Source organism: Rhodnius prolixus, unplaced genomic scaffold, assembly GCF_049639745.1.
Source record: "Rhodnius prolixus isolate KJV_2025 unplaced genomic scaffold, Rpr scaffold_1, whole genome shotgun sequence".
NCBI classification, from domain to species: Eukaryota; Metazoa; Arthropoda; class Insecta; order Hemiptera; family Reduviidae; genus Rhodnius; species Rhodnius prolixus.
This window is the reverse complement of record NW_027411581.1, coordinates 4945740-4961063: the sequence shown is the minus strand read 5'-3', so window position 1 is coordinate 4961063 and position 15324 is coordinate 4945740. Positions and strand designations below refer to the sequence as shown.

Here is a 15324-nt window from a genome sequence, read left to right as displayed (position 1 = left end):
ATACATCTTAGCATTGCGGGTCTAGCCTCTAACTGCTTGGCTACCGTGGCGACTAGCAAACATACTTTACTGCAAAATTTCTCATATTAACCATTAAAGGTATAGACTGGGAATATAGCCTAGTACCGCAATACATCTTAGCATTGCGGGTCTAGCCTCTAACCGCTCTGCTATCGTGGCGCCTTGTAAGGAAATTAATTTGTAGGATAAAGGAAAATTTTCAAAATAATTTGGAATATTTTTTTTTTTTACAATTAAACTAAACAATTTTCTTTATCTTTTTTTCTTTTTTAAAGAATAAGAAATAAATTAAAAAAAAAAAAAAAAACTCGTATAACTTTAAAGATTTTTTTGTTTTTTTGTTTTTGAATATATATTATATTTGTTTGTATACACTGAACACCAATGCTACCTTAATAGTTTTCTTTGAATATTAAAGTAGTATACTTATACATTGAATTGGTTTTTTTTGTTTGCTTTAATTTAATGGTTTATTTATAATTTTTTGTTTTTTAGATTTTTTGGTTTTAATTTCAATTAAAAGTTTTACTACCAAATTTAAAATTTACAAATATTTTTCTTCTTTTTTTTTTATTCATATAATGTTTATTTCATTATATAGTGCACTGGGATTTTATTTTTAATTTTAATTGTACAAATAAATTAATAAAAGTATATATTTAATTACGTACATATTTACATAAAATATCCCTGTGTATACCTATACATACAAATATACACAAAAAATACACACACATAATTTTTTTTTTTTAAATTACTTTATTAATTAATATGTCTTTATATATTTATATTAGAAATATTTATTTATTAATTCTGTTTATAATAAATTAGGGTACCCTCTCCAAAACTCGAAAACTAATTAATCTAAGTTATTGCAAACAACAAAAAAAAAATTATCAATTTAAACCAGTTTTTCTTTTTCGAAAAGTCGAATAATTACTGGTGCAAGATATAAAACCGCGTAAGACTGTATATTAAATTTAAATTAATTTTTATTTCCCCCCCCCCCACAACTTGAATGTAGCACATTTGTTGGTTATTAAGTTCCATGTTGTTTTTCTTGTAGCTTTGTAGATGGGACCCTAATTTATTTATTAAACAAAACATTAAAATGGTCTAATTAGGAACATACACAGCGACTTTTTAAAAAATTTAGTTAATTTATTTCTTTTTTTAATATTTCAATTTTAAATTTTCTGTAAAATAATTGTCTTTTCTTTTATTAATTAAAGGGATAAAATTATTATACTTCTTTTTTTTTTTTATCCCCCTTGAAATACATTTAAATATATCTTCTTTTTTTTTAATCACTTTAATGCAATTATATTTTATTTTTAAATATTGGTTTTTACCCTGTTACAAAGATATAACACTAGAACTTACACGAGGAAGGATTCGGGCTTAAATTTTGTTTTTTATATCTATTTTTATTCAATCTATATACATATTTTGTGGGTACAAAATATTTTACCCATTTTTATTTTATTTATTTATTTTTTTTTTGTAATTTTTAATTTTTTACTTACAAAAATAATAATTGAAATTATTTTATATCTACTGCTTTTTTTATATATATATTTTTTTAAAACTTTTTTTTTCAGGAACATATTTTTGTTGTTGATGATTTTTGTTGTTTTGTTGCCTCTAACCCACTATGTTATATAGATAATGATTCATTTATATATATATTTATAGAATTTTTGGATTTTTTTTTTATAATAATAATAATAATTTTAAAAAAAGTTTGAAATGAAGATTCTTTTAATGGAGTAATGAGTGATGTAATTTTCTGTTTTTAATTTATAAAATTTCAAATTTAATTTTTGTTTTTTGTTCAGGTGGGGGGGAGAATAGAAAATAAGATCTTCATGTAATTAAAACACATATACATCCACTTATATAAATAGTTATTTATATACAGCTACTAATAAATTTAGAGAAGATAAATTCTTTGTTCTTGTTTTTGTGCACTGATAGAAAAATTTATAGACTTACAGGCTATTGTTTTACAAAGATTATCGTTTCTTTGCCACCCCACCCCCACCCCCTCCATTGAAGAAGTTTGCATGTTTCCATTATGTGTACACGTCGTTCAGCCAACTTCAGCTTTTTTGGTTCATCAAGTTTATTTAGTAGAGTTAGTTTAGAAGTAATGCATTGTTAAGCGCGTAGAGACTGTTAAATCGGCAAAGATGGTTGTCGTGGGTTGTGTTTGAGCGGCTCGCTGCGTGAGTAGGATCCTTAATGGAGAATAAGATTTTACTTAAGGAAAACAAGGAACAATTATTTTGCCTGAGTAGGTTATATTTTAATATCTAGATACTTCCTTAAGTAGTTGTCTCCTAAGAAGTTTGATAAGAATGCTGGATGTAGGTTCTTACTTAGTCGTTTTGTCAGAGGAATAAGACCAAAGTGACGTCGAATAGAATTTAAAAGTGACTCACGTTATTTCGCCGCATTAGGATCTATTGTAACCCGGTTAAGCATAAAAAAAAAGGAGCAGGATCGAAGCCGCCAAAGGAATGCCAGTAATTTTAGCAGCAGGATCGAAGCCGCCAAAGGAATGCCAGTAATTTTAGCAAAAAACAAAGTTGGGAAAATCTCTTAATTGTAAAGAACAATGTGCGGGTATGTTCCTCCCTCATTATCGGCAATATCCTCCCCCCATAATGTCTCCTGAAGAGCTGTCCTTAAATTGGATTTACTGAAGTTCAAAGGGTCTGGTCTGCAGGCCTACTAAGAGCTCTTAGAGCTCCTCTTAACTTTTGTCAGAAACTTTCCTTGGTCAACCCTTTTGCTTGGTTTTGCTGTGAAGAGGTATATCAGCAAGCCTTAAATTCGCTGCAACCCAAATCTAGACCATCACAGCTCTTTGTAACCATGTTTGCTTGATCCAAACAAATAATTCTCCAGATTAGAAACACAACTTTCCATTGAAACCAAAGCGGAGGAACTTTTCCAGGAAGCCTGCACAATCGAAGATCATTTCTGGAATAGGCGTGAATTCCTGAAGAAAAACTCAATCTTAACTTTGTTATGATTCAAAAGCTCCTTATGCTAAAATGGAAAGAAAGATCCTCACAGGATCAGTTTGTCACCCCTTCACATTGCAGTATATGGTGACCGCGAAAATGACAGAACGCCGTTTTTCCCAAAAAGGATGTGCACTGCTCATGAAGACACGAAGAAAGATGAAGAAGTATGCGGAGAGCAAATATGGCTAGCTGGCATTGTTAAAGGTTTTTTATAGTCTGCCATAGTTTGGTCAATGGCCCTCCAGTAGTAATAGCTTCAACTTCAGTAAATCCAATTTAAGGACAGCTCTTCAGGACTAGACTACTTCTGCGAAAACTGAAAAGCAGTGTTTACACGATATGAACACTTTTCTGATATCTGTATAGAAGCATATTCTTCCTCTAACTTCTTAGAACAGTGTTCTTCTTTTTTCTAGGTTTCATAGCCCATGATGACCCTAGCCTTCTCAATTTTCCAATTAAGGTTCCTAGACGTATAAAGATTTTGCCCTACGCCCGACACAATGAAGGATCTTGAACTTAAGAGGTTTACTCCTTTTGCCAAAGCTTTCTCCGAATTAAGGTAGCCCTTGGGTGTGCAGTGTATATGCCTTGGTATCCTTGTTTACGTGAATGTATTGTATGTGTATTGAATCCCTATTGTAGTAGTGAAAGAGCATGATGTAGTACTGCGCTAGGAACCCGTGGGACGCGACACCCAGGAAGTTGCAAGCAACAGCAACCTCCTGCGGGACTAAAAACTACTTCAGTCTTCTGAATCTCCTTTACTGAAACAATTCTGTAAGCCTGAGCGAGAAACTTTATACAATTATCTGAGGCACCTTCTTTCCATCCCAATATTGTGACTTACTAGCTTTTTAAGTTTTGATCTGCAATTCATTTTCATAAATCATTAAGCATCCTGGGACTTAAAAATCCTCCTAGGCTAAACGACAACCTTCCAGTAAGCCTGACGAGCCAAGCACTCGGACAAAGAAGACCTTATTTTAAGTCTGATTCTTAGCCACAACAGATCCTAATGGGTCACAGTGGCGTAGGCCTTGAGGCCGCCCTAGCTGAATCTAAGCTTGATTCTGATCTGGATGTTTAAGCCATTATAAGTGAATCTTGAATCGATTTAATAAAAACTACACAATTTTTCGGAGAAGTTTCTAATACTCCACAGAAAATATACTTAAAAGAAATGTATGCAAAATGCTTCCAAATATATATGTAACAGGAACATATAAATATGAAACAGGAAATCAACGACTCCTCATAAACTTTGAACCAAATTCTGAAGGAAGCTGACAAATCCGAAAATGATCACAGAATTAAAAAGGTCAATATTGTGAAGTATTAAAAAAAAATCAGATAAGTAACGATAAATTATTTTTTGTTTTTCGCTAGAGGAGAAAAAAAAATGATACGATAATTTTGAAAAACAGTGTTGTATTTCTTTCTTAAAAAAAAAACCTTTTAAAGTAACAAAATTTCCCACAGTTGACTGAATATTTTATTGTTTATTTTATTATATATAAAAACTACTTACCCATAATTTTATTTTTAATTTTATATATGTATAAATATACAACTTAATCCCAAAAATAAAAACAAGATTATCTATACAAGTTGGTATACAATTTTTTTTATTCAATAAATATATACCCATAATTTTTTATTTATAATGTTATACCTTAATAAATTCTTTTTGTTTATTTATTTTTCTTCATTTATTGTTTTCTCTTTTTTTTTTGTTTTTCCTATTTACATAATAATACATCAATGAAGATTTACACCAATTTATACAAAAATTTATATTTATATATGTATATATTTATAGTCAAATAATTAATAACATAATAATAAATACAAAAAAAAAAAAATTAATAAAGGAGGGAAACCTCAAATTAATTTTCTATTAACAAATTTATCGATTTAAAAAAAAAAATTAATCGTCGTGTGGTAGACATAAATTAAATTACTTTATTTTTTTCTAAATTATGTAAAAATAAAAGGAAAAAAAATATACAAAGAATAATCATAAAATAAATATTTATATCACATGACTTTAAGTATGTACCTTTTCGTAATCTAATTTATTATTTATTTATAAAAAAAAAAAAAAGTTTAATTTTAGAAATACTTATTTAAAAAAAATCAGTTCTGTTGTCTTTTTTTAAATATTATTATTAAATTTGGAATGTGGATTTTAGTCCTAAAAAAAAAAAAAAAAGGTGAGTCAATTTTAAGGGCACTATTGACTATAAGGGTCAATTTACGAAGAAATCTTTAAGGGCAAGAAAACAGAACAACTTGGAGGTACAACAAGGTGCTTGATCAGGAGTCGCTGTAAAAAAAAAGATGGCCGCCAAACCATGTATGGAAAGGAGTCAGTCTCCATATAATATAGGGAAGTAGAAGCGGGACAAGAATGTTTTACGGCTACGTAACTTCCTGTTAGATAAACCAAAATCTTAATCGCAATGCCTGTATCAATTTAGTGAAGTTGTTGTTGTTTAGATGCAACTTATGTCAGTTCATTGGCAATCTTCTTGAACCATACAGTGACCTCTAGTTTGGAACAACTAGAAATTTCCTAGCAACTATAGAATCATTTTGAGTTCCTCTCCAAAGGAGAGATCTTTGGAAAAAAAAAAAAAAAAAAAGGCAAATAAAACTATTCCTCCAATCGTTGACTTCAGCTGTTAGGATCAAAGTCTTCAAAGCTTTTGCCGATTCTTTTGATGAAATGAGAAACTTCCAACTCTTAACGGGCAACACACCACATCATTCATTGGAAAATTTAAAGCACAGGTTATTCTTGCTTTATGTTGAAGTAGAAGAAAATTCTAGGATTTCTTAGAAATTTTCCTAAAACTTAGTCTTGCTAGTTGTACGATGAATAGACTCATTTCCGGCCCCACGAAGATAAGAGACTCCTATCTTCAACTTTTTTGATTACTCCCAAAAGTTGTTTCCGTTCTGTTGATTTCAATTGTTTCCGCTTTAATTACTTCATAACATTTGGCCAGTTTGGATGAGATACCCTAACGTCCAGTAATCATTACACTAGCTCATCAGGCCCCTCAAAATAATAGATATTAAAAACAAATTTTAGTTATTTTTTTGTTGACCATAAAATTAAAACACCCTTATTTTTTTTTTACTTCTTTTTAAAAAAAAATTATTTTAAACTCGGCACTTTTATTTCCAAGGTATAATGAAAACAAAAATTTTTATTTTTTGTAGATTTTTGGTTTCACTATACGTGAAAATTGCCAAGTGAACGATTTAAACGAGGGAAATGGTTGGAAAATCTATGATTCATGATTAGTAACTGATTTTCTTTTTAAATGCCCGCTTTCCCCTGTGATTTTATTTATTAATTTATTATTTTTTAATCCTTATTTTCCAATTATATGAGTTTTCTTTCAAAACAAGCTTTTTTTATTTTTTGTACTTAACCTTTATTTTTTTTACAAAAGACGACACTTTATTTATTTTTTTTCTTTGAAGTTTCCTAAGTACAAATAAGTTTACAAGTGGCTCTCAATCTATGTACAAAAAAAATAATAAAGAACAAAAATAAAGTAGGTAATAACTGCTTTGGCGTCAAAAATTATAACTAACAGACAAGAAGGTAATATTTTATGTTTAGGTTAAAAACAGAAAAAAAATGAGCGTCCATAAAATAGTTTCTCTTTTTACGTCCACGAAAGAAATCTAGCGGAGATGATTTGAACTAATAAAATAGAAAACAAAAATGGCTGAAACTTGTTACAGCTGATTTTCAAACAGTTTTAATAATTTCCTTAAAAAATGTTCCATGGACTTTTTGTTGTCTTCTAAAGTTCAGTAAATACTCTGCAGTGGCAGGTGCGTGAACCCAGACCAAGGATAGAGTCATGTACTTTCTAGCTTTGGCGTGGACGCTACTGAATCTTCATCACCGCTCAACATTGACGGCAATAGATGTTCCACTTTGATGTTCTGATTGACCACACATTTGCGCATGTGTTTCTCCAGGGTGGACGGTACGGAGAATGGCATCTCACAAAATCTACACCTGTACACATCTTTGCCCATCCGTCCATGTGTTTTCATATGTCTAGTCAGTTTGGAACTCTGGGCGCATGCGTAAGAACAAAGTTCACATTTGTACGGCTTCTCGCCAGTATGGGAACGTCGATGTACAGTTAGATTGCTACAATTTTTAAACACTTTACCACAGTATTCACAGGTATCATTGCGTCGATTTTCTTTCTTCATCGCCTGCGACGGTAGGCCAAGATTTAGTGCAGCCGCCGCTGCCGCTGCTGCAGCCAACGAGGCGCTAGTTCCTGGATTGGAACTGTTCTTCGTCTTATCCTTCAGAATGTCGGTTTCTGCACCGTTCGTACCGAACATCTGGTCCCTGTGGTGTACAGCCGCCATGGCTGGTAACCACATTCCAGCGAACATATTGTCGTTGCGTTCGCTTCCGCTTCGTCCTAGACTATCACGTGATTCCAGTTTCAGTCTTTTGCCGTCGAACGGGTTTTCAAAAGGAGCACCAAACAGTCCATGATGTCCGCCGACTAGATCCAGCGGAGGCTGGCCGGTTATGATGTTCTTGGCGAATTCATCACGAAAGCGTAAAGCGGCCGCTGATTTCTCCAGTAGACCGTTCTCCAGTCGTGTGGTTGGCGCTGTGGGCTTGATACCGCCGTTGTTGTTATCGGTGAGCAGATGTGTCCTATGCAGCAGGTCATCTTTTCTAGAGATCAAGTGCTGTGCGCCAACTGATTCCTGTAGTGCTTGCTTATAAGCTTCGCTGTACTGTTGAATGTTGTTCAGCCCAAATTTGTCCATTAACTCGCCGACCAAGGAGCTAGCGTTTGTACTAGTTTTCTCTGGCGGCTGTGGTGAAGCACCAGTCCCACCACCTCCGCCGCCTTCTTTGCCACCACCACCGCTGCCCTTTGACTCATTGGTAGCCGGTGGTGTTGAGGAAGTGGACTTGGTTGTCAGATCTTCAGGAGCATCTCCACCTAGATCATCGTCTTCGTCGCCTTCTTCCTCCTCCTCAAGTTCCATCTCTTCATCATCATCTTCATCTTCCTCTTCATCTTCATCCTCATCCATTTCATCGTCATCGTCTTCGTCCGATGTTCCAATCGAGCCTTCATTGGACAGTTGGTCTACTGTAGAATTTGTGGATGTACTTCCGTTAGGATTGCCCAAATCTTCACCACTGCCAGAGATTTTACTTCTACTTCGTTTGTGCACCTTCATGTGCCTCTTCAGTTTGGAACTCTGCGAGCAGGCATGATTGCATACGGAACATTTGTAAGGTTTTTCACCAGTATGACATCTACGATGTACAATTAGATTGCTTTGAAAGCGAAACTTTTTCCCACAATAATTACACGAATGCACTTTATTATTTTCTGAATTTTCCAGGCTTTCTGTGGCCGTCCGTGAAAAATCTGTTGGCTTGTTGGAAGGTGATGGGGCCGCACGTGGCGTGGTAGTCATGTCCAGGGATGTTTCCCGTGGTGAGGTGTCGATGATTGGTTGTACTGTTTTCGGTTCTGATGTAGGTGGTGTTGATGATTGTGACCTAGGCGTGGGCGACCTTGTGTTTATGTTGTTATTGTTTGTACTGTTGTTGTTGTTGTTGTTTTTATTGTTGTTATTGTTATTGTTGCTGGTAGTGCTGTTGTTATTGTTCAACATGAGTGGGGGTGCTAAGCTAACTGGTGGTGGTTGCAGATTATTATTATTAGGACTAGTAAATGGTGATGTGAGCTTTCTAGGCGAGGGCGAAGAAGAATTACCGTTCGTTGCACCAGGACTGGTTGTGCCGGCAAGCTGTCGCAACCTCTGTGAATAGAAATCAATCTGTGGTTCCAGTGGTAACGCCAAAGAAGGTGGTGGCAGTGCGGGTGGTACAACTGTTCTGGAGACGGTAGTGGGTGGCAAGATTGGTGACGGCCTTTCACTTGGCGGTGGTCCAAACGGTGTATGCTGTGGCGGACAGCCGCTGACTGCGGCAACAGCCGCCGCCAAGGTATGATGATGGCCAAGGCGAAACTGTTCAGACACCAGCTGGTCCATACGAAACTGGTGTTCATTATGACTAGACGGACGTGCGAACAAAGAATTGGTGGTGGCTGCGCTCAAAGAACTTGCCGAAAACTGATGATGATGCCTGGGTGGTTCCAACGGCATCCTCAACAGTCCGCCAACCGTGAACGGATTGTGCAACGGTAGATGTGGCTCGACGAGCGGCGATGATGTTGGTATGCCGCCCAGGCGGGGCGGTGCGCCCAACGAGAGCGGTGTACTCTGGCCGCCGGCTGTATTGTTACCGCCTCCTCCACTACTTACACCTCCACCGCTGGACGAACAACCAGAAGAGGAAGTAGAACAATTGGACGAAGTGGATTGATTTTTCCCAGCATTAGACGATGTTCCTGGTGATGAACCCAACGATGACGTAGAACTGGTTGGCGATGATTCTACGTAGATTTTAATGCCGTGACTGTTTTGCACGTGTTGTACTAGTCGCCAGGCAGAATGCAGTCTCGCTTTGCACGTGGAACAAACATAGTTGCTCGGTTCTGTAACAGAAAAATAAAAAGATCGTTTATTAGAGTTTTCATTAAATATTTTTTACTTAAAATAAATAATTCAGTAATATAAGTAAAGTAATTGCCTAATTTTTCAGGCTGACTTTACATCCAACCACCAGATTAGGTGTCGTGGACGGAGGCGACTAGCAAACATACTTTACTGCAAATTTCTCATATTAACAATTAAAGGTATAAACTGGGAATATAGCCTAGTACCGCAATACATCTTAGCTTTGCGGGTCTAGCCTCTAACCGTTCGACTATCGTGGCGCCTAAAATATATATATATATATATATATATATATATATATATATATATATGCATTAAAATTTGCAATAGCTGATCCGCTGGCTGTAACCAGAAAGGAGTAAATAGATTGACGCACACTGTAGGAGTATTATATCCATTGGCGACTCCTTTCAACGGCATTTCACTGCACATACTTCACCATTTCACAGGTGGGATGCTAAGTCACGTTTATCAAGTAAGACTGGCTCAGGACTGGTTGAATCATGTTAGAGCGTTTTGGCAGTACAGGAAAATGTTTAACTCAAAATCTTAGCCCCGATTGAGATGGCTTTGCGATTTATACCAAGTCTTCTGGATTTAGAAGATTAAAAAAAAAAAGTTCAGAACCAATAAGATAAAAAAGTCATTGTCGAGAGTATAAAAAAATTATAAAAACAACAAATTTTCCATGAACAGCCATAAGCTCAGAACAGATAGATCGTTATATGAGAACACGTGTAACGAACAGACAGACAAAAATAACAAACAGCGCTAACAGTGCACACTACTAATAAAACTGATAAAAAGTTTTTAACAATGGGCCCCCTCCTATTTTTTTTTCTCTCCCTGATAAAGATTTGAAGTGGGAAAACCGGGAAACGCTCTCTAACGGCCTACAAGAGTAACACAACAATAACAAAACAAGCAGGTTATAACCTAGCTTTAAAATAATTAACAAACTTGTCTAATTAAGAGCAGTTCCGAGCTGGCGTGCGGGTGGGAAATGCCCGGCATTGCGAACAGTTAGTTACGGATGGTCAATTTTCCTGTCCGACTCCTGACTCGTTAATTTTGTTTCCCGTATAAAAGAAGGGACAAAAAAGAAAAAAGGTTCAAGCCTATTTCCTTTTGTTATCATACTTAAAAATGATTTTTTTTTTTTTTTTTAATTTAATTCAAGTATATTTTAAGGTTTTATTTGCTTCTTGATATTTTTCATTTTGACGTAATTTCCTTTCTTTTTTTTTGGCATTAATGAATGATTTAAAAAAACTTGAACATGATGTAAGAATATTCCATCCTAATTAGCAGGCGATTTATGACGTAATAGTGGTCATAATACGTCACACTTTTGTAGCTTCATTGTTGACATCTTTGAAAGTATAAAACAGTATTTCACACTTTTTTTTCTTACTGATCTGATCAACAATCTTTATCATTGATCAATCAATAATTTTGTGCTAATTATTTAAAAGAGAATTCATTTATTGATTTTCTTATTTGTGATTTTAAAAATCATTTATCTACGGAAAAAGAAAAGAAGAATTCTGCGGATTTCTTTATTTTGAGAGTTCATCGAAAACATCTGTTTAGAGATCGTTTGAGACTGAAGTATTTGTTTTTAAAAATTGGTTGAACAAAACTAAAACAAAAATCACAGAAATTAAATTTAATAATTTAAACCACTACAGCCGAGCGGTTAGAGGCTAGACCCGCAAAGCTAAGATGTATTGCTGTACTAGGCTATATTCCCAGTCTATACCTTTAATGGTTAATATGAGAAATTTATAGTAAAGTATGTTTGTTAGTCGCCACGATAGCCGAGCGGTTATAGGCTAGACCCGCAAAGCTAAGATGTATTGCTGTACTAGGCTATATTCCCAGTCTATACCTTTAATGGTTAATATGAGAAATTTATAGTAAAGTATGTTTGTTAGTCGCCACTACAGCCGAGCGGTTAGAGGCTAGACCCGCAAAGCTAAGATGTATTGCTGTACTAGGCTATATTCCCAGTCTATACCTTTAATGGTTAATATGAGAAATTTATAGTAAAGTATGTTTGTTAGTCGCCACGATAGCCGAGCGGTTATAGGCTAGACCCGCAAAGCTAAGATGTATTGCTGTACTAGGCTATATTCCCAGTCTATACCTTTAATGGTTAATATGAGAAATTTATAGTAAAGTATGTTTGTTAGTCGCCACGATAGCCGAGCGGTTATAGGCTAGACCCGCAAAGCTAAGACGTATTGCTGTACTAGGCTATATTCCCAGTCTATACCTTTAATGGTTAATATGAGAAATTTATAGTAAAGTATGTTTGTTAGTCGCCACTACAGCCGAGCGGTTAGAGGCTAGACCCGCAAAGCTAAGATGTATTGCTGTACTAGGCTATATTCCCAGTCTATACCTTTAATGGTTAATATGAGAAATTTATAGTAAAGTATGTTTGTTAGTCGCCAAGATAGCCGAGCGGTTATAGGCTAGACCCGCAAAGCTAAGATGTATTGCGGTACTAGGCTATATTCCCAGTCTATACCATTAATGGTTAATATGAGAAATTTTGCAGTAAAGTATGTTTGCTAGTCGCCTCCGTGTACAAAACCTAATTTGGTAGTTGGACGTAAAGCCCGCCTGAAAAAAATAGGCAAACAACTACTTTACTTTTTAATTCTACATTCTAAAGAATTAAACATGATTCATGTGTTTTTTTTGGGGTTGGAAGTTTGAGTACAGTATTAAGAGGAAGTTGTGTTCAAATTCAGTTTTGAGCTGTGATTCTTCGTTTTTGTTTTTGTTTTGAGCTTGTCCCAGGATTTATTTCCGATGAAAACCGGATATAGAAAACATAATGCGATCTCCAATAGCTTTCTTAAAATCTGTACGTAAATTTAGATGATGTAGAAAAACGTAGAAAATAGAGCAGGTGGCCGGAAATAAGTGAAAAACGGATAGTAAAAGACCAGCTCAGGAAAATATTACCCGAAGACAATAAAACGAACATAGGTGGCTCTCTGGAGTTTTGGACTTGGCTTCTAGTTATTGATAAAAGTGTAAAAAAAAAAAAAGAAGGGTCTGTGCATAGTGTATTTTTTAGTGGCTGTGTGTAGGTTACATTTGTGCAGGTTACATTTGGCGGCACGGATGGACCCTACGAACACGGCATACATAACTAGTTGGTCATTGAATGTGCTATAGGGTTGTCTGAAATGGCCACACGGTTTGCACACATTTTCTCCAGTCCTTCACTTCCTTCCGGTCCCAGCATGTGCACAGCAGAACAACACCTTGCGTCCCCATAATAAATTTGTATAACACTGAAAATAGGAACATGAAAAGAAAAAAAAGGGTGAAAATTGCCCAAGAGGGGTGAAAAACTTATAAGAAAAGCAATAAAAGAAAGAAAAACTTTCATAAAGACGAAAACTTCAATTTTTTTTTTTTTTTTACATTATGTCTTCTATTTTCCTACATTTTACACAATGCTGCGGAAAAACATTTACATTATCATTTTTACCATCATTACTATTACTATTGTACCTATATAACAATGTAATGCTATATTAACATTCATTAGTATTTGAAGGAAAACTTAGGGAAATCTGAAAACTGTAAATAAAACTGAATAGATAGAAAATATTAGACTAAAGGGCAGGAAAAACGTAATGGACTGGAGAAAATAATAAATTGACCAAAAACGAGGGGGGAGGAAAGAAGAAAAATTGCCATAAATGGTATAAAAGAAAAGAATAGAAATTGTTACGAGTAATGGTACTGTAATTGATAGTGAAAGAATTACGCAGGAATTTTTACAGTAATTCGTGCGTTATGATGTCGGATTTTTTTCTTCCATAGATGGTGAAGAAATGAATGGCTAGATTTAAACGTGGTCGTACTCCCTGAACGGCAATCATAGGATGAAACATCGTAAAGTAAAGTAAAGTAAAGTTAAAGGTAAAGTATAGTAATCGCCTATTTTTTCAGGCGAGGCTTAACGTCCAACTACCAATTAGGTGACGTGTACGAGGGCGGAAGCTCATACGTTATTTCAAATAATTTTTTTCACAACAAATAAAAAGTAGTCATACGCTGGATTCGAACTGGGGATCTCCCACTTACAAAGCCACGCTCTTGACCACTTAAACCAACATCCGGCCCTACATCCGCTAGTAATTAAATAGCCATCTATTTGCTAAACATTTGGAAATCAAGCTTTCAAGGTGGTTTATCCATTTTCGTCAATTGTTGCAAAAGTGAGTCCTATGATGTGGCTACGCAGTCGCAGTTTGAACTTGTTTTTTTTCCAGTTTGTAGAATGGTGTCTTCTGACTTTGGCCATTCGGAGAGAGAAGCGCATAGATTTGTTTTCAAAAGAATTAAAGTAAAAAAAAAAAAAAAACCAGCAGCTTCTTCAAGAATGAATCCCTAGGACGAATGGTTTTCGAGGTCATCTAGTCTGGGCACTTTTCAGAAAAAGAAGAAATAAGAAACGGAGAGAGAGAGGAAAATAAGGGAAGTTGAAGACGAAGAAAACGGAAATGGTAAGCTAAGAAAGTGAGATAGTGTGGAGAAGGGAGAATAAGGAAGCGGAAGTGGACCCCCCCCGTACTAACATCAAGCCTCTTCTTCCACGAGTTGTGCCACCCACTGTGAGCCAATCCAGCCAACCTTATTTTTCCTGCAAGCCTGCCAACCCAAAACCCGCACCTAACTTCTTCTTCCTCTCCCCCCCCCGCACGTCCACAAGTTACATATATATATAGTTATAATCTTTCCATCCTTCTTGCCAATCCATTACCGCCCAACTACCTCCAGGGAGATTCTTAGCCCTGCTTTATGCATATCTTCTTATTTAAGGGAAGGACCTACTCTGTCCCCGATCCCCGGGAGGGATTGCGTGTGTGTAGGGGAGAGAGAGAGAGAGGGAGAGAGAGCGGTGAGTGCTCCGTCCTGGGCACTCTGTAAGCTTACTAGGACAGAGTAGTATATACTGGCTCCAGGTGTCGAAGGCTAAAAATCGAAGTTTTCCGTCACATCATAATTTGAAAAGCTTTCCTTGGTGTGATTGTCAATTCCGCCCTTTCTAGGGCATCAAAGCAAGTAAAATCACGTCTATATCTCAATCTTTTACCCAACCTTCCGCGCTATCCTCTGGTGCCATAAAAAATTTAAAAAAACAAAATTATAACAGTACCGCTCTTTACAGGTTTACTTTCAATTTGTTCTGAATTATAGATTAACTTCAATATTCAAAGTAACATTCGTAACAAAAGTTCGAAGAACTACAAAAAAAATTAATTCAGCAAATGGCTGAATTTTTCAGCCAGTTTCCCTCAAATGTGCAACTTAAGTACTAATTTTGATCTTAATTAATGTAAATAAAAATAAAAAAAAAATTATTAGACTCAAAGGAATATATTTGCAGACTCAGAGATGGAAAGTGACATAAAAAAAAAAAGAAAGTAAAGTAATCGCCTATTTTTTTAGGCGGGGCTTAACGTCCAACTACCAAATTAGGTGGACAGAGGTGACTAGCAAACATACTTTACTACAAATTTCTTTTATTAACCATTAAAGGTATAGACTGGGAATATAGCCTAGTACCGCAATACATCTTAGCTTTGCGGGTCTAGCCTCTAACCGCTCGGCTATCGTGGCAACT

The 15324-nt window shown here is 35.4% G+C and overlaps 1 protein-coding gene across 2 annotated transcripts in view; it reads right to left on the bottom strand.

The window, feature by feature from the left end:
* Window positions 1-334: 334 nt before the first annotated feature.
* Window positions 335-15324, bottom strand: part of Cph (BCL11 transcription factor chronophage) — a 120848-nt gene continuing 105858 nt past the window's right edge. For both annotated transcript variants that reach the window (XM_074125344.1, XM_074125355.1), the window contains exon 3: window positions 335-9643. In XM_074125344.1, coding sequence (XP_073981445.1) covers window positions 6942-9643 — 2702 coding nt within the window. In that variant the 3' untranslated portion in view covers window positions 335-6941. The remainder of the gene's footprint in view (window positions 9644-15324) is intronic.